Here is an 18423-nt window from a genome sequence, read left to right on the forward strand (position 1 = left end):
TCTCCTATACTGTCCTTTCCTCTCCCCTCTCTCTGTTTTCCCTGTCTTTCTGCTGACGGATCAGATTTCAAACAGTTCTTGGTTAAAGGGGTGTGGTTACCGGGCAGAGGGGATGGGTCCGCACAGTCAGGAAATGCGTTCTGATTGGATAATGGGGCCTTCAGGCTGAGCTAAAGGTTTGCTGAGTGAAGGAGGAAGTCCTGTGTTGCTGTTGGACAAGGCAGGAACCACTTTGTCTGCTCACCACTGTTGACTGTTCCTCTACGGAAACCTTGCAGCCATGAAGAGATCTACCAGGTAACTAGTTGCTTTACAATGGACAGTCCGTTATTAACAGAGAGAGTGGGAGACTGTGAGCACAGAAGATTTACTTTTTGGAAGAGAAGATTTTATGCTTTTATGGATTTAAAACAACAAACAAAAATAAAGTAAATGTCTTTAAGTTATGTTGTGAAGGAAAGCTTGGAGCTTTAGTCTTTGGACTGCTAGATGGTAACAGTTATTTTTAAAATATGTATAGTGCTTTTAAAGTCTACATGACTTTCAGGGGGGAAAAATGTAAAAGTATTTTTGTGTCACACCCAGCTAGTCCCTCATTTGTTGTTTGATTAATATTTGAATAAATTATAGGTTGCACAATGAAATGCAGTTTAGTTTGTGGAATGCGTTCAGGCTACACAAACACAACCTTATGTTTGTGGTTATTTTCAGTCAGTTTTCTTGGGTCCCGTTGCATGACAGCCTGGGGAAGTTGTGGTGTTCTATGAAACTCTTGTCACGCAAACGGTTTGATGCAGTAGGTTTCCCATCCGCAGGGCTGTGGGTGGCTTTGGGGAGGGGCTGCAGCTAAGTAACATAAATACAATACAAACAAGAGCCGGTTTTGTTAGCGGACCATGGATCAAATGGCAGAAGGCGTGTCTGATGAAAACAAATAAATATATAATTCTGTCATTTTTGGAGTTAGTTATAGTTTTAATAGTGTAATAGGAAGGAAAAAGTGAGTTGTATTATATGAAACTTGCTGTTCATTTTAAAAGCTTTCAGATGATTCACATTGTTCATCAGCTCAAAAAGCTTTAATCTGACTAATGGAAACTGTAATTTGTTAAGTGGTTTTATAGATGTGAAGTGGATCTCTTACCTAAGAAGAGGTTTGATTATGTCCCATATTGAACTAATTTATGCACATTTTGCAATGTCATTAGTTGTTCTTTTATCTCCGGGCTTCTAATGATGGTTGAAACAAACAAGTTACATTTCTGTCTGGGTTTTGAAACACTCACACACAAATGAGTGAATATGAAGTGACAGACTAGTCACAGTGTGCTCAGCAGTTCTACCAGTTAACTGATCTGTTAAATCTGATTGATTCTGGCAGCAGATGGGACAGAGCTTATGCTTTTTATATTACAGAATGAAGTTCACCAAAAAATTAATGACAATAATACATATACTTATGTGGAGCAAACTGCTTCGCATCACCTTCTTTAATTTTGTTTGCACACACTGTGCCTTGCGTGGTGAGTTGCACCTAACATTAATTTAAATGTCATTCAAAGGGATTTTAATTAACAAGTTTCTGAAACCTGTAGAATATCCCCAAAAACGCTGCGAAAATTTGAAATGCCCTGCAGTGTTGCGATCACAGACGGGAGGATGTGAGACTGATTACTGATTCTTCTCAGCTTGTGATAACATTGATTGAACCTCCTGCTTAACATGCAACATATTGACCGTGTAGCTGATTGCAGAGAAGCATTTTCAACCACTAAAACCAGGTTTTGCCGCAATAAACCAGTTAACAGTAGTCACTAATTCTGCCTTTCTTTTTCATGTAATTTTAAGTAAAGGGTAATGTGTGGGTTTTTTTTTTAAATTTATTTTTATTTAAATCTAAGGTCATCGTACAAATTTCTGTTTTGCCATTCAGGCCTGGATTAATGCAAACACAAGTAATAAGGAAAAGATTTATATCGCGTTCACTCATGTTTCATGGTACAGAAAGCTGAAGCTCATGAGATGCGTTTGTGTCCATTAACTGAACCACTGCAGTACTTCAGTCATAATGGACCAGGAAATGGACGCAAACTTGACCATTACCACTGCTCCCACAGTTCAGGCGGCTACGACCCATCACTCAGACTACAACATCCAGTTTATCCCCGCATCCATTGCTGCAGTTTCTCACAGCTGGATTAAGCACATTCCCTTTACTTATGCGATACAGTGATGAGGAATCGCTAGTAACCATATCCTGTAATTTTATAAGTCAGCTGAGGGCTTGATAAACAAAATTGTGCAGCACACTAGTTGCACAATATTTGATTGTATTTATGCATTATAACATTGCAGACCAGCTAGCATTAATACAAATATACTTTCAGTTGTCAATATGATGCACATTGGGCACTAAAATGACCATGTTTAATCAAATTTACAACCTTCAAAGTATGATAAACAAACCAGCTAACACAAGATTACAAAGACTATAAAGACTGTGGTCAGGCACACGGACAGTCAAAAAGTCATAACTGAAAAAGATCCTAAATCTTGCAGTCTCCTTTTCAATAAAACACTCCGGTCGCTTCCAGCCCAGCAGCTGCAAAGCAGACAGATCAGTGAGTGGTTTAGATTAGGACAGCAAGCTATTTTGGATTTTAAACTGAGCACCAATTCAACGCCTCAATTTTAAAAATTGGAAACCTAACTTAATCAACATTTAGTAATTGTCTGACCTGCTTCTTACCCCCCAGATTTATTCAGAAGAATTTGTTTTGGTCAAATCTGACACCTGCTATGCTTTTACAAAGCTGAGCTGCAGGAAGCGTTCACATTTATGTCTGATAGATAGAAAGATGGGTACTTTGTTCTCTTATATTTTAGAGAAGGAGAGCACATAAATTACTATATTGGTTGAAGGCTGTTCTAATCGCCTGCATAGCTATCTCACTGTCCATGAGCAGAGCTCAAGCTAATGTCTGGGCCTTTTCAGACTACACTGAGAAAAGTTTAAAAAAAAAAAAAAATCTATCTCTACAAAGACTTCTTGGATCTTAGCACTTCCACAAAACAATGACATAATGCTGGATTTCTCAGGAATCCTAAAGGGTCTTTGCCACTCATTAGTCCCCTCTGGTTCTTAGAAGAACCAACTGTTTTCAAAGTGCAAGCAGACAAAAACAATTCACTCAGTGCTGCACGTTAATGAATGCTCTGTTTGTGCATTCCCTCACTGGAAACCTGGTGACCGGGACTGCAGCCGCATGGGTTTTACATCCACAGTTATTTGCCCTGTCCGGCTGCCAGTTACCCAGCATGCTGTGCACAAATTACTGACTCTGAATCAATCTTGTTCTCTCATTGGCTAGAACTGGGCCACACCTCATCTTTCTGGCAGACAACGCATACACACACTCACTCACAAACAAACGCACACTTGAAGAGACAAACAGACCTTTATGTGGTTATTTTCAAGAGCCGACACCCTGCCTGGTCAACCTCCAGCTGCCTAGAAAGACAACACAAGTCAGGTCCTTAGATCAGTCGCCTGTTTACTCTGCAGTCTGTCTTTTCATCTTCTTCAGATGCTTTATGTTCATACACGCATCCAAGCTCTGATCTTTTCATTTAATAATAATTATTGTAAAACATATTGTGGCAAACCGACTTTATGGGGGGGGAAAAAAAAAAAAAAAAAAATTCACTTGACATGACCTGACAAGCTCAGAGACACTGAGATGTCTCAGTGCTGTGAGGCTTTTCTCAGGTAACTCCCTGTTAAACAAATGTCAGGAAAAGCAGACACGTGGTTCATCCCGGTGCTTGAAGTTGTCCTGCTGAGTTCTATTTATTTATTTATTTATTTTTTTTTTTTATTCTTGTGCGCACGCACAATAAAAGAAACAGTGCTCGTAGCCCAGGGTGCCTATAAGTTTCAGTTTAATGCCTGAAGTAGCATCTATTCTTTGTCATTTTACCATGCATAGTATCCATAGTTTATTATTTCATATATGCCATTTGCTTTTCTTATGTTTGGCCATTCATTTATTCTTCTTTGTCACCTGTCTATATATAATTGTTTCACCTTTTTACAGTTTGATATTGCACTGACCGTAAAACATGTGTTTGCCACTTTCTTCAAGTCACTTTCGTACTACATAATTTGTAAATAAATGCTATTTGCGTCTTGTAAATTTGGTCTATGTTGTCAGTGTATACTTTTACATTCCTAATTGTTTCTGAATTTAGAACCTGTGCACCTAAGACAAATTTCCAAGTCATTGCCGTTGTACTCAAAGTGCTGAGTTTTCTCTTCACCCTTCCTGTGTCTGCTTCCAGACACTCAGGAAAGTCAAACATATCTTTCCGGACTCTCCTGTTGCTGAGCAGGACGAGACAAGCCCTCAAATTCCCTTATCAAGCCTTACTTTTACTGCTGTTGCCACAGGGATATTCACCTGTCAGCTGAGGCGGCAGTTCAGCATCCCTAATGATCTGATTGGTTGACAGCATCCTGACAGGTTAAGTTGTGGTCAGCATGCCGTGAAATGCTCAGTGGGCAGTTTTGATTGGTTGACAGACAGCTGATTCAGGAACAGCTACAGCTGCTGTAAATAGATGAGGCAGCTACAGGTTTTGATTGACGGGTCTTTTTATGGAGTTTTGGAAAAGTAGCGGACTCACTGTCGTTTTAAATTAGCAGTTATCCAACTTTTTCATATAAATACCATTTTGCTTTTCTATGTGACATTTGGTAACATGCTTGATTCTCCATCTCACTTCTCTCTACTCTATCCTCTGATCCTCCCTGTCACATTGTGTGGCTGAGCACTACATTCATTGTGTGTTTAACTGATGGTGTCACATTTGTACACAGATAATAGGACTTTTCTGTTTGCTTTGTCTGCTGACTCGGTCAAGAGCACCTGTTCTCTTTACCAACCTGTGTATAGGTTCACATGAAAGACTTGGCGCTTTTATTCAGTTTCTCTATTCATCAAAGGTTAACAGAGCTGTGTCTTGAATCATGTTGCCTTTAGGTACCCATCCCACACTGGACAGTACACACAACAGACCACACCTGGGACTTTTTTTGCCATGAGGAGGAAATATATTAAGGAATATGCAATATGTTGGCACAGTATCAACAGACACAATAAAGGTCTTCTACTTTACTTTTGACTTTATTTTGGTGTAATGCGTACATGAAAACAGTTTCCAAGCTACTAGTCCATCATCTCAAACAAGAATTGCAGGAGGATAAGAGCCTTCTTCCAAGTCTTGATCATATGATGCATGGGCTGTGTGTTTTTTGCTGACTCTGTGTTCTGCTCCTCTTCCACAGAGATCCCTGTTGTCCAGTTAATGTGAAACTGAGCGGTCAGGGTTGCAGCCTGTAGAGCAAGAAATAAATCTTTTATAAGAGAGCCTGATGTTATGGAACAAAGTCTTGGGCGTTTGTGTACTGTTTGATGTGTTGCTGGTGCAAAACAACTGTCTTTTTTTCCATTTAAGATGATAGACAGACCCTGAATCATCTTATGCTGCATAACAATATTCACAGAAGACATTTCATTGATTCTTTTTTTTTCTGTTTCAGCAAATCCAAAGAATGCACCCTCAATGCAGGTAAAGAGTTTTACCCTGTATAAATCTTGGTGTCTACTTTTAAGGCTGCATTGATGTCTTATCCTTCCATTACTGTCACATTCTAATTGGTTGTAAAGAGGATGAGCAACCTCTGATGTGAGAAACTCAATTAGCATTTAGAAGTCCTTGAAGTACTCTTGAAGGATTAAATATGGAAATATTGAACATCCATTATAATTACTAAAGAGCCCAGGAAGCAGTAACTTATGAAGCTACTAAATTAGTAGTAAAGACATGATTGTCATTGCTTAAAGTGTTCAAAATGATGACATGAGGAACCATAAACATCTGAGGCTAGTTTTTATTTTCTAAAGCATCCATATTGATTAAAGGATACTGAAGGATTGGCTTTGCAGAGCCATGTTCTGTCTGTAAATGGCTTCTGATCATTGCAACTAACGAAGACCAAATGTTTCCCTCTGTTTTCTATTACCTCTGGTTTTACTGGAGACAGCAATTTTCCAGGACACAATAGCAAATGTCAGAATTTAAAGGAAACATAGTGAATGAAGTTCACAATTACACAGGATACCTTTGACTGTAGTCAGTATGTATTGGTAGGCTTTGAGCATATTCTTTACTTTAGAATATGTAGGATTTTACATTTCAAGAAGCCAGAATTCTTGCCGTTTGTTGAGATTTATTTATTTTTAAAAACCTTCCAACCATAATTTTCTTTCCCTCCAGAGGACGGCTACGTAAGGATGTTCCTCCGAGGTCGTCCTGTCACCATGCATGTTCCAGATCAGCAGAGGGGGAGCTACAGCCTTGACCAGAAGGTGGCGCTACCTGACCGCAAGCTCAAGCTGCAGTGGGTGTATCCTTCAGACTGGGAGAGGGAAACTGAGAAATGGAGAAATTAATGAATGATGATCCGCTTTGATCAGAGGATTTCAAACTGAGGGAGATGTTAGGTAAAGATACTACATGAGGTGACTTGATGATGAATGATGCACATAATTTATTTTTACATTCAGGGTGATTTACATGTTGAAAACCCCGGGGGGGAAAAAAGATGGATAGACACTTTAATAATTGTAGTAATCCATTAATTAAATAAAATTTGACAATGAATTTAAAATCAACTTTAGGTCATAAGCTTTAATTTCATACATCTTGTAACCTTTATATTCTGAGTAGTAATCTTGGTTTCTCATTCTAAACATTGTTAAAGTGACATAAGCATCAGTCCTTATGAGTCACCTTGGTAAAGGGCATCAAATGTCTAAAATAAGTATATCAAATATTCTCTCGCTGGTCCTGTCCATCTTCATTCATCTTCTTCCATAACTTGAGTGTGGACCAGGTATGGCTACCGCGGACGTGACTGCCGCTCCAACCTCTACCTGCTGCCCACAGGTGAGATCGTCTACTTCAATGCCTCTGTGGTGGTGCTGTACAACACCGAGGAGCAGCAGCAGAGACACTACCTGGGCCACAACGATGATGTCAAATGGTGAGAAAAGGAGGCTGATTAGAGCTGTCTTCCAAGTATTATATTAATAGTATTGTATGATATTTAAGGTCAGAGTAGAGTAACTTGTCAGATTTCCTGTGTAACCTGGATTCTCCCATTTACCCTGGTTTTTGTGTGCATGTAAACTTATCGCATTTGATCAAAGACAGTGGTGAAAGATTAACTACTCAAGTACTGTGTGCAGTACACATGTAGAATAATGCACAGGAAGGACACAGAGTAGACCTGACAGCCGGATATGGAAACATTTATTTAAACAGAGGTGTGACTTGATCTCGTTTGATACAACTTTTAAACAAATGTCAAATGATTCATGCAATTCTTCCATGTACTGAAATTATTTTGTACAAACCTAAAACTAAAAGTTTTCACGTTTGGCCAATTTATAAGAAGCTTCTTCAAACTCCTAGAGAGCCAAATGTTTCAGACCACTCAGATTCTGTTTCTCTCATCATTTTTGTTTCCATGTAGCTTCATGCAGCTGACTGTGTTTATCATTGATGGGATTGTTGGTTTACTTAATTACTAGCTGACATCTGAATGAGCTCTGTGACTGGAGCCACTGGGATGTAAACAAAGTAAACTCCCTTGAGGCATGATGGGAACAATTTTTTTTTTTTATATTTATTTTTTACAGGGAAACACTCTCATTCTCCTCTCCCACGGCGTCATATATATCGTCTTACTATGAGGAGGCTCCTGTGTTAACTACTACAGTTTTTACGTAGTTTTATTTTAGAAACACAAAGTTGTTGTGATAAAGACAGTACAATTATAATAAAATAAATATGGTCAGTAAATCACAGAATTTGTAAGTGTATGTTTTAGAATGCTAGCATTTTATGGTCTTTAGTATCAGTAATGGACATATTTGACACTTCCTTGTTTATGAAAGTCAGAGGCCAAAAAGAAACCGTTATGACAGAATGGTTTCTGTCATGGAAACAGCCGCAAGTGATGGCAAATCCTGAACATTTCTCTAGTTGTGACACTATATGGTGTTTCCACTTTCAGAGTAAGGCATTTACTTTTTATTCCTCTGGACTTTTATACATTGTTCCACTTAAAAAAAACAAAAACAAAAAAACCCAAACAGAAGCAGTGTAAAAAATTGAGTAATGAGCAGTGTAAAATAAAGTAGTAATTTTATACTTTCTCTTCTTAGCCTGAGTGTGCATCCTGACATGGTTACCATAGCAACCGGTCAAGTGGCTGGGAACTCTAAAGATGGAAAGGTACAACTGCACCCTCCTACAGAGTTTGACTGTTCGTTGTATATGATGTAAAATTCCTATTAAAAACTTTTTTGTGTAGGATGTGATTTTAGCATGAGTAGAAAGTTTAATGAACTTGCATGGAACAAAAAGTTTAAAAGAGAATATATATAAAAAACATTTGTAGATCCTCTTGTTATCTAATCCATCTTTTTAGTTTCTACATATCAGATGAGTTTGTCTAACAGTGTTGTCTCCTCTCTGTCACCGGTTAAGGTGCTGGCTCCTCATGTTCGTGTTTGGGACTCTGTGAGCCTCAACACGCTCCATGTGATCGGGATGGGAGTGTTCGACAGAGCAGTCACCTGTTTGGCTTTCTCCAAGTCGGTAAGCGGGTTCACATCCTGTAGAGTTTACTGAGGGTTTGCCGCTGTGCAAAGTTCAGTCAGGTACTAACTGCTGATTTACAAAATAGTACTAGTTTTAATACATGTAACTGTCTTTTTTTTGTTTTTTTTTTTCTCTCAGAACGGCGGCACCTTCCTCTGCGCTGTGGATGATGCCAACGATCACATCCTGTCGGTCTGGAACTGGCAGAAGGAGAAGCAACTGGCTGATGTCAAGGTACCCTCACCCTTAACCCGGATCACATTTATACAGCTGTATCATTATTAATACTATCTCCTGGTACTAAACAAACTATATGGATTACCATCATGGACAAAAGACAACATAATTCTTCTCAGAACACTAAATTAATCTGTTAGAGGAACATGTTTGCATCTTCCTCCTGTCTCTGCAGTGCTCCAATGACTCTGTACTGGCTGCTGTGTTTCATCCCATGGATGCCAACCTGATTGTTACCTGTGGAAAATCTCATATCAACTTCTGGACTATTGAGGGCAACACTCTCAGCAAGAGACAGGGCCTGTTCGAGGTAGGACCAACTGTTCCATGAACGTATCATAATACCCTCCTACCTCAAGTTAACATTAGTAATTACAGCTCTAGTGAAAACTGTTTTTTTTGTTTGTTTGTTTTTTATTCAGCTAGCTGAAACAAATGCAGTCTACTACAACAGCCTTTCAAAAATCTCTCTTCTCTCTAGAAACACGAGAAGCCAAAGTATGTGTTGTGTGTGGCGTTTGCTGAGAATGGGGATGCCATCACAGGAGACTCCAGTGGAAACATCTACGTCTGGGCCAAAGGTAGAATCTAAGTGGATCACAATGATTACAAACTTTAGTTTTAGTAGTAAGATATTTAGAGATTAACACTGAAAGAAATCTGCTCACTGAGGTATCAAAACATTATTGCAGCATTTCTGTTCACATAAGAACGTGATTAGATGTTTGAAGAGCAACCTGTTAAGATACAGGAAAATCAAACCAATTTGCCAGTGATGGATCACAAGTAAGATGTAGCGAGAAGATGTTATTAATTCCATCACAACTTTCAAACTGAAATGTTCCGTGGGCTCATCACGAAGTGATGTGAATGTACAGCTTTTCCACTTGTTTTTCCCACTTAAAGAAAAGCATGAAAATATAAAAGCTTCCATCAGAGACGGGGTGTACTATTTTCTGATTTCTTCTGCCATCTGATTGGCAGGTGGTACCCGCATCAGCCAGCAGGTGTCAGGGGCCCACGAGGGAGGGATTTTTTCTCTTTGTGTCCTGAAGGACGGCACCATGGTGTCTGGAGGAGGGAAGGACCGCAAGGTGGTGCTGTGGGACCACAGCTACAAAAAGAAGGCAGAGATGGAGGTGAGGGCACCAAAGGGTGATGTGTTCATAAAAGACGCAGTGACAGAATAATCCTGAGGAGACAATCCGTTTCCAGTTGACATTTCTGTGCCGCAACTGCTCATTTTAAGTATTTAGAGCGAGACCCATAAATGTCTCACCAATGTCTTCTCTCAGTGTACTGATGTCTACGAGTTAACAATCAGTGGGTTTAAAATTTTTTCCATTGGGACCACCTGGAGCTACCCCATGTTCCATGAATCCCTGGAGGATTCCTTGGAGGAGGATAGAATTAAAACAAATATTTATAACACAAAAGAATATTTGAAAGATTGAGGTGTTTTTCATCAGTGTTGTAGTACTCGAGACCGGTCTTAAGACCACTTTTTGATGGTCTCGGACTCGACCGCATTTGTACCGGTCAAACTCATAACTTTGGGAATATCAATAAATTGCTTTTGCATTGTTTGACTTAGTTTTTAACATCCTAACTTTGATTGGATGTAAAAGGTGTTGCTTTGAATGCAACCAATAACCCTAATTAAAAATGAGTTGCCGTTAACGCCTGTCCCCCCTCCCCGCGATGGTAAACATGTAAAAGTGTTGAATAAAGATTCTTACGTTGATTTCAACTCTTAGTGTTTGAATGTGGGTGTGGATCTTTCAGATCAATTTGAGAAGTACTTAGGAGCTCGTTCCACATTTTACGTAACACTGAAATGTAATGTAATGTGGGGGAACTGGTCTTGGTCTTAACTACAACATTATTTTTCATCATTAAGTCCATTATAAATATGGCTACAGTTGACTATAGTAAAACAATAGTTTGGGCCTTTTTAAGGGGACATTGTCTTTGAGCTTTACCTTGTTCTGTAAATTGTGTGAGATGCTTTAACAGGAACATGTGAGCTTTCTTTCGGTCTGTGCTGTGTGCGTGTATCCAGGTGGGTGAAGCGTTTGGTCCTGTTCGGGCTTTGGCTGAAGGGAAACCTGGAGAGCTCTTTGTAGGAACCACCAAGAACGCCATCATCAGAGCCGCCTTCCCTGATACATTAACTCCTATTGTACAGGTACACACAAACAATTTGCATATTTCTGTTTTCAGAAGAGGACACAGTATCATTTGTTTACAGTGAAAGGTGCTCGCACACATTTGAACTTGACACTCGGCGGTCTCGGGTGTATTACAAAAAACATAATGTGTTACAGGGTCACACAGATGAGTTGTGGGGTCTGGACGTCCATCCCTCAATGGAGCAGTTTGTCACCTGCGCCCAGGATAAACAGGTTCACCTCTGGGACAGCAACTCTCATCAGCCCCTCTGGAGCAAAACCATTGAGGTTCTTTTACCATTACATCATATCAGGATTATAACATTGGGCTGTAGAGTACTGACCTGACAGTACTAGAGTAGAACAAAGAATTGGAGGATTAGACAATTTATCAATATTAAGAGTCATTATTTAAACAAATGAATTCATCCTCTTCTCTGCTTCCTCCTGTGCCTCAGGATCCAGCGAGGTCTGCTGGTTTCCATCCCAGTGGTGCTGTTCTGGCTGTGGGGACCATGACTGGAAGGTCGGCCTCAGTTACAATTCAGAAACTAAACGCAAACATAACAATCACAACCGGCAAACTATTATGCAACATGACAGCTAATGTATTTCTTAAAGCAGCAACCCACGTAAAGCTATAGACGGTATTACTGCATTTAGAGTTTATATTTATTTGGTGGTTTGTTCCTATTTGGTCAATTTAACATTAAAATTATATAAGGTAAGAGGTTTCCTCTTGAGGTCAAAATACAGAATGGGCATTTGTCTCGAATTTCTGACGTGTTTTTGTGTGTGTTGCAGGTGGGTGGTGCTGGACACTGACACCCGGGATCTTGTTTCTATGCACACAGATGGCAATGAGATCATTTCTGACATCAAGTACTCACCAGGTAGAGCATCACCCTTTTTATGTCACACAACCTGATGCATAAAAACACACACAAGACACAGTGAACAGCAGCTGGGGCGACACAGCTCAGAAACTGTCATGTTTCAGTACTGTATTAACTCTGGGCTTCTTGTGCCTTTTTAGACGGTAACTTCCTGGCCGTTGCTTCCCATGACAACTTTGTTTACATCTATGCTGTGACGGAGAATGGCAGAAAGTACAGCCGTGTGGGGAAATGCACTGTAAGTACACATTACTAAAATAACAACCCTTTTTCACAACTTGCATCTCAGTAGTCTGAAAGCTTTAAAAATAGTTAAAATGAAGAAAAAAATAGCAGTTTTTTTTAGCCACTTTTACACTATTGGATAAATAACTTTGTTATAGTTTGTGAAATGTAAGTGGCACTTTTACTTGAAGTACTTGCATAAACCTTTCCCTCCAGAATTAGATTAATAACAAGAAATCAGACCTCCTTCCAAATTCAGTTTTAACAAAAGTAAAACACACTGACTGAGAAATCCCATTTCCCCCTAAATGGAGTGTTTCAAATGAAACCCTCATTCCTTGTGTGATCTTTATTCAAGCAACATAAACTCCTCCCTCCCCCCCCCAGGGCCACTCGAGCTTCATCACCCATCTGGACTGGTCGAAAGACAGCCAGTACCTCGTCACTAACTCAGGAGACTACGAGATCCTCTTCTGTAGGTCCTCCCTCTTGTCTCTGTTCACATAAACTTGTAGCTTGCCCTTAAGCCACTCTTGTTTTAAAGATATAAACAAAATGTTAAAGTGACATTTTCACTTGTTCCATGCATCAGAGCATGATAAACTTTATTTTGTTTTCTTCAGGGGAGGCATCCAGTGGTAAACATGTGACCAACATGGACACAGTGCGCAACCTGGAGTGGGCCACTTACACCTGCACTCTGGGCTTCAACACCTTTGGTAGGTCAATAAAACTAATGACACCTTCTTTTTTTTTTTTTTTTTAAATCCATCTGTGATTTGATCTAGATCTGAGGTGATGTGGGACAGATGACTAGTAACATCTAGCTTTTGCATTTTGCACCAATTAAAGGCGGGCTAGAGACGACTGAGTAATGCAAGGAAAGTCGGAGTTACAGTAGCTTAAACAAGAAAAATTAGGGTATGTACGATATTCCATGTTTTTGACTGATATAGGTTTGAAACTGAAAGAACCCAGACTGAATGAGCTTAGTGATATGAGGTTTAAAGTTCAAATGTTGGTCAAAAAGAATACCAAGATTCATAGAGGCTTGTTAGTAAGGGGGCCAATATAAAGACTGACCTCCCTTTTTGTACAAAAATCAGGGCCAATCACAGTGACCTCAGTTTGGTCCATTTTGAGATTGGAGGTAATTTTGTGACATCCAGTTTGTAACAGAAGCTAGGCTGTCATGTAGGGTGGTAAGGTTATTAGGTTTAACCGAGAAGTAAAGCTGCATGTCATCGGCATAGCAATGGTAAGAGATGCCACTAGAAGAGTTAAGCAGATGACGCAGAGGTAGCACATCAAAATAAAATCCATGTTCCACATGGACCTTTTGATCAAATCACTGCACAGCGTTGTGCATTTTGCTGCAGCCTGAAACATGGAAAAGCATGAAATGAAAGAAAACAAAGTGAATTCTAATGTTTGACTGTTTTTGACTCTCGCTCTTTTTCTGGGTCTGTCACTCAGGAATTTGGCCAGATGGGGCAGACGGCACAGACATCAACGCCGTGTGCAGGTCACATGACGGATCCCTGCTGGCCTCTGCTGATGACTTTGGCAAAGTGTGCTTGTTCTCCTTCCCCTGCTCTCAGCCAAGGGTCAGTCGCGTTCACTCAGTTACACACTGTTAGCAACATCAGCATCGGTGTCTGTGTGTTTTGTATAAACACTGTTTTTATTTTGACATATTTATGACATGCAACTATTCATAGTTCATTCATCCACTGTCTTGAAATTTGCTCTATTCTGCATAGCCCTTTCACACCACAGCTGAGCAGCAACACTGTTCTTCCCTGCCAACATTGTGATTACATGTTAATGAACACTAAGACTCACTGAAAGCTCAGAAACAAAGTAGTCAGCCATAGACCTATAATGTGCACAATTTCTACCAGGTGTTTATTTATTTTTTTACAAGTTCAGGTTTTCAGCCAAAGCCGTTTAAACTGGAGCTGTAAACTTAATTGTCCGTTCAGACAAGCTGGCTGCCATTAGCACAGAAACTCGGAAGCTGTAAATAGTTACAAGGTAGAATTGTATCTCTCTTGGAATGAAACTTATTTACCAATTTTTTATTTTAATTTTTGACTAAAACCAAGTGAGTTACAGCTGTGCTCCATGTAAAACTGATAGTAATGCAGAAACTGACCTTATGTTTTTTATTTTTTTTTGTCAAATGTATTATCTAGAGCAGCAACGATTAGTCAATTAGTTGTCAACTATTAAATTTAATCGCTAAGAAATTTGATTATCGGTTTGAGTAATAATTTTATTATTTTTTTTAAAGGGGAAAAAATATTTGATTCCAGCTTCTTAAATGTGAATATGTTCTGGTCTCTTTACTCCTCTATAACAGTAAACTGAATATCTTTGGGTCGTGGACAAAACAAGACATTTGGGGACGTCATCTTTAGGCTTTGGGAAACAATGATCAACATTTTATAGACCAAACAACTAATCGATTAATTGAGAGAATAATTGGTAGTTGAAGCCCCCTTATCACTGTGTTGCCCACAGTTTCTCTTATATGATAAATCTGAAGGGTTTTGAGTTAGGAAAGACGAGGGGTGTGTGTGTGTGTGTGTGTGTGTGTGTGTGTCTATCATTATATGCCACAAATTACTGCTGGTCCTGCTGACCTTTTGCCTTGTTCACATTTACAGGCTCCCAGCCACCAGTATGGTGGCCACAGCAGTCACGTGACCAACGTTGCCTTCCTGCATGACAACACTCACCTGTTCTCCACTGGTGGGAAAGACACCAGCATCCTGCAGTGGGTGGTGGCCTAGGCAATGCTATCCATCTAAATCTCTAATCCCCCCCACAGGCAGGGACCAGCATCCACTTGGACCTGTCCTCACTGTTTTATCTTCCTGCCACCAGGGGGCAGTATCTCCTGTGCCTACTGGAAAGTAAAAAAATAAAAAACCACACACGACTTGACCTACCCACAGATGTCACACCGGATGAGATGAGTATCGCTGTAATAAATGGAATATTATTAAGTGTCCTGCTGTTTGTAATAGAATGTAGAAAAAATACTTATTACCATGCAGGAAGTGAATCCTAACTGTTCCCAAAAAATCAATGAACGCAGTGAACACACTAAACCTGTGATTTTAGCGTTAGTACTAACTGTGCCTAAAATGTATTTATCTTGACCCCCTTTAATGAGAATGCCACCTATTTTAAGGGACACATGTATTTGCAGGTTTTGGCTCCATAATTACAAATCAGTTTTGTTGACCATGTTTGAATGCATTCACACTTAGGGTTAGGTGAGGGTTTTAGTTATTATATTTTGGGGTTTAATATTGGTATGGTATTTTTTCCTACTACCCCCACCACCTATTGGTTTCCTTTAATTTTCCATGAAGTATGAAAATCTGACTCTTGACGCTTGCTTCGGGTAAATGGGTTAATGCAGTACAGACTTTGTAAATTGGACTGCACTAGAACAGTGTCACCACCCAACAAGAATGTAAGATTGACAGAAAATAATGCGGAATCGATGTTCACTTTAAGTGGTGACCAAAATAAAACATTTTCTAATAGAATTTCATATCATACTGAATGCATGGAAACAAATTTGTTCTTGAAAATGAAGAAAAAATATACTTGAATATCTATGAAAACAGCAGCTTGGTTTGCTAAATGGTGACCTGTTATGCAATATACATGATTTGAAATAACAGGGTTAAACACATGCAAAATCACATGGCTGTGCATGTAATTTCTGCACCCAAAGTGAGCATATTGGATTCATGGACCGCTCTCTGCTAAAGCCAGAAATTAAAGAGATACACCTTCAAACTTGTGCAGGATGTAGTAAAACAAAATATAACCATGTCAAGATGCGATATTCTAAAGTCAGTGAATATGTCCTGTAGCTTTAAGGAAGACTGATGCATGTTTGGAAAAAGTAACTGATATGTACTGTGACAAGGGAAGATTGTTTTAGAATTCCTAAAATGAGTGTTGTTCCCCCTTTTTAATATTCTTACTATAACCCCATTGCCTTGTTAACTTACACGTTTACATCCCAAGGCCTGATTTCCAAATTGCAGATTGCTGTTGGATATTGTAAACGGTACAAAGTGGCTATTTTGTCCAGAGCCTCTCATTTTGCCTCTACCCCCGGGTTACTGTGTTTGATTGTATTACTGCTGTAACTGTGCTGAGAAGGCACTAGATGGCGCTACAATGCAAGAGAATGAGCATGATTGAAGCTGCCCTCCTGTAGATGCTGTTAATGTGGCTAAGGTCTATAGAGTAAATATATGTATTATACAGTATATCTGAGTCTGTGTTATTTAAATATTTAACTAACAATGATGGATATTATTATTGTTCCTGTGGCACTTATCTCGATTGACAGAAGGGTAATATAGGCTTGCTGTGCTGTGGAAGTGAGCTTGAGCTGTGCTTTGCCTTCTGTTTTGCTAATAAAGTTTTTACCCAAATACTCCTAAATGGAGACTCTTTTTCTTCCTTTAAGTTGGCAGGTACAAGGGGGGGAAAAAAGAGATCCCGTGAACCCTGATCTCAAGACAATCCTGGTAGTTTAAAAACAATAAATGGTAATAATCCTGATTTGTGTTGTATGTGTATATATGTTATTGAAACTTGTTGTGCCCAATTCTTAAAAGTGGTCAAATGATTAATAATAGGAATATTGTGGTGGTAAATTTAAGATGAATTGGGGGAGAAGGATGCTGGGGTGAAAATTCTGTGGTCTATTGAGCCAACATGTGGTTGCTGGTTCAAATTCCCAGTCCATTCAGGGTAATGTGGATTGTGCACAGTAATCAATAGCTTTCAGTTTGCTGGGGGACCTGCAGCAGGAGGCTGGTGTGAAGATCCCAGGTGTGACACCTCCTTTCTGTCTCTATAAATAAATAGCTAAAAACAGTTCACCTATATTTTGAAAGAGAAATATAGGGACTGCAAGAGAGGACATGGGTCAAGATTTTTTTTTTTTTTAATACAGCCTTTATCTGTTCAACGGAGGTTGAAATATTTTATACAGATGTGGCACGTCCCAGAAAGCTGACGTTTTTTCAGCACATCCACTGATATGTGAAAAATGTTTGCCTCAGTCCAATTGAGGTCAATTCAGAAGTCAATCACTATATTTTTCAGAATGTGCTAGATCAATCAACATCTATATCTCAAGTCCTCTTTCAAATGCTACCAAACGTGACACCGACACTCTCTAGATGATAGACCAGGTGTTTCGAAGGGTTTTCAGATCAGTCAAACAGTGAGTCCACAGTGATATTCGTATTCTTGCAGTAATTTGTACAGTCTAAACATTTTTTTTGCTTGGTGTTGCTTCAAACGTCACCTAAATATTTGACCATACACCCAAAACGTGCAGAATGATGCGTTTTTTTTTGTCAGAATTTTACATAAACAGAACATTGTGGATCCTGTGAAAATGTCTTTTTTTTTTTCTCTCCATAAAACTTGGAAAGGGAAATATTGGCAGGTGAGTTGAAAATTCCACCCGCTACTCAGGCACACATAATGACACTCATTGACCTCAAGGCGATGCTGTAATAATAAAGTTTGCGTTTCTGTAATTATCTCAAAAACAGCTTGGCTTAGAGTCCAAATTCTTTTGTCATTTTGATCTCTTAAATCATCTTCATCTGGTGTTTTACACTGCAAATGTCAAATATTGCCTGGACCCCGATCTTTGCCGCTTGCGGCTATATTATTTGAAGATTGTACTGATCTTGACCCACTTCAAATAATTACTCTGAAATGAGACTACAAAGAAATCATATGAATATAAACCATGGGGGATAATTACAGACACATACTGTAATCTCTGATCTTCTAGAGAGGCAGAGATATCAATCTCTTCTCTTACAGCAGCCTGTCTCTACACCACACATATAACTGAAGTCAAATTCAGCAGATTCAGGCCCATTTTCGGGAATGTTTGAAAGGCATTCTGGGAAACTTGAGAAGTCACTGAGTGAAACAGAAATATGTCAAGTTACGGAAAGTGTACAAAAGTCAGTTACAACACTTCACCATATGCAATGAATGAATTGTAGATAAAGGTATAAGAGTGATCATGTGTGTTTTGTTTTTGAAGGGAAGAGGAGGTGAGGAGACCGAGATCAAAGCCAAGGAGGAAG

General features: G+C 39.3%; 1 protein-coding gene across 1 annotated transcript; it reads left to right on the plus strand.

Moving 5' to 3' along the window:
* Positions 1-179: 179 nt before the first annotated feature.
* Positions 180-16744, plus strand: eml2 (EMAP like 2). The gene is made up of 19 exons (XM_046074247.1): positions 180-297; positions 5603-5631; positions 6340-6469; positions 6959-7108; positions 8295-8364; positions 8620-8730; positions 8872-8967; positions 9146-9280; positions 9452-9551; positions 9955-10109; positions 11033-11158; positions 11298-11429; positions 11600-11667; positions 11946-12034; positions 12178-12275; positions 12650-12737; positions 12886-12981; positions 13739-13869; positions 14935-16744. The coding sequence occupies exons 1-19, from the start codon at positions 281-283 to the stop codon at positions 15058-15060; spliced, it is 1947 nt and encodes a 648-aa protein (XP_045930203.1). The 5' UTR covers positions 180-280; the 3' UTR covers positions 15061-16744.
* Positions 16745-18423: the final 1679 nt, after the last annotated feature.

The sequence above is a fragment of the Micropterus dolomieu genome, linkage group LG17 (assembly GCF_021292245.1).
Source record: "Micropterus dolomieu isolate WLL.071019.BEF.003 ecotype Adirondacks linkage group LG17, ASM2129224v1, whole genome shotgun sequence".
NCBI lineage: Eukaryota > Metazoa > Chordata > Actinopteri > Centrarchiformes > Centrarchidae > Micropterus > Micropterus dolomieu.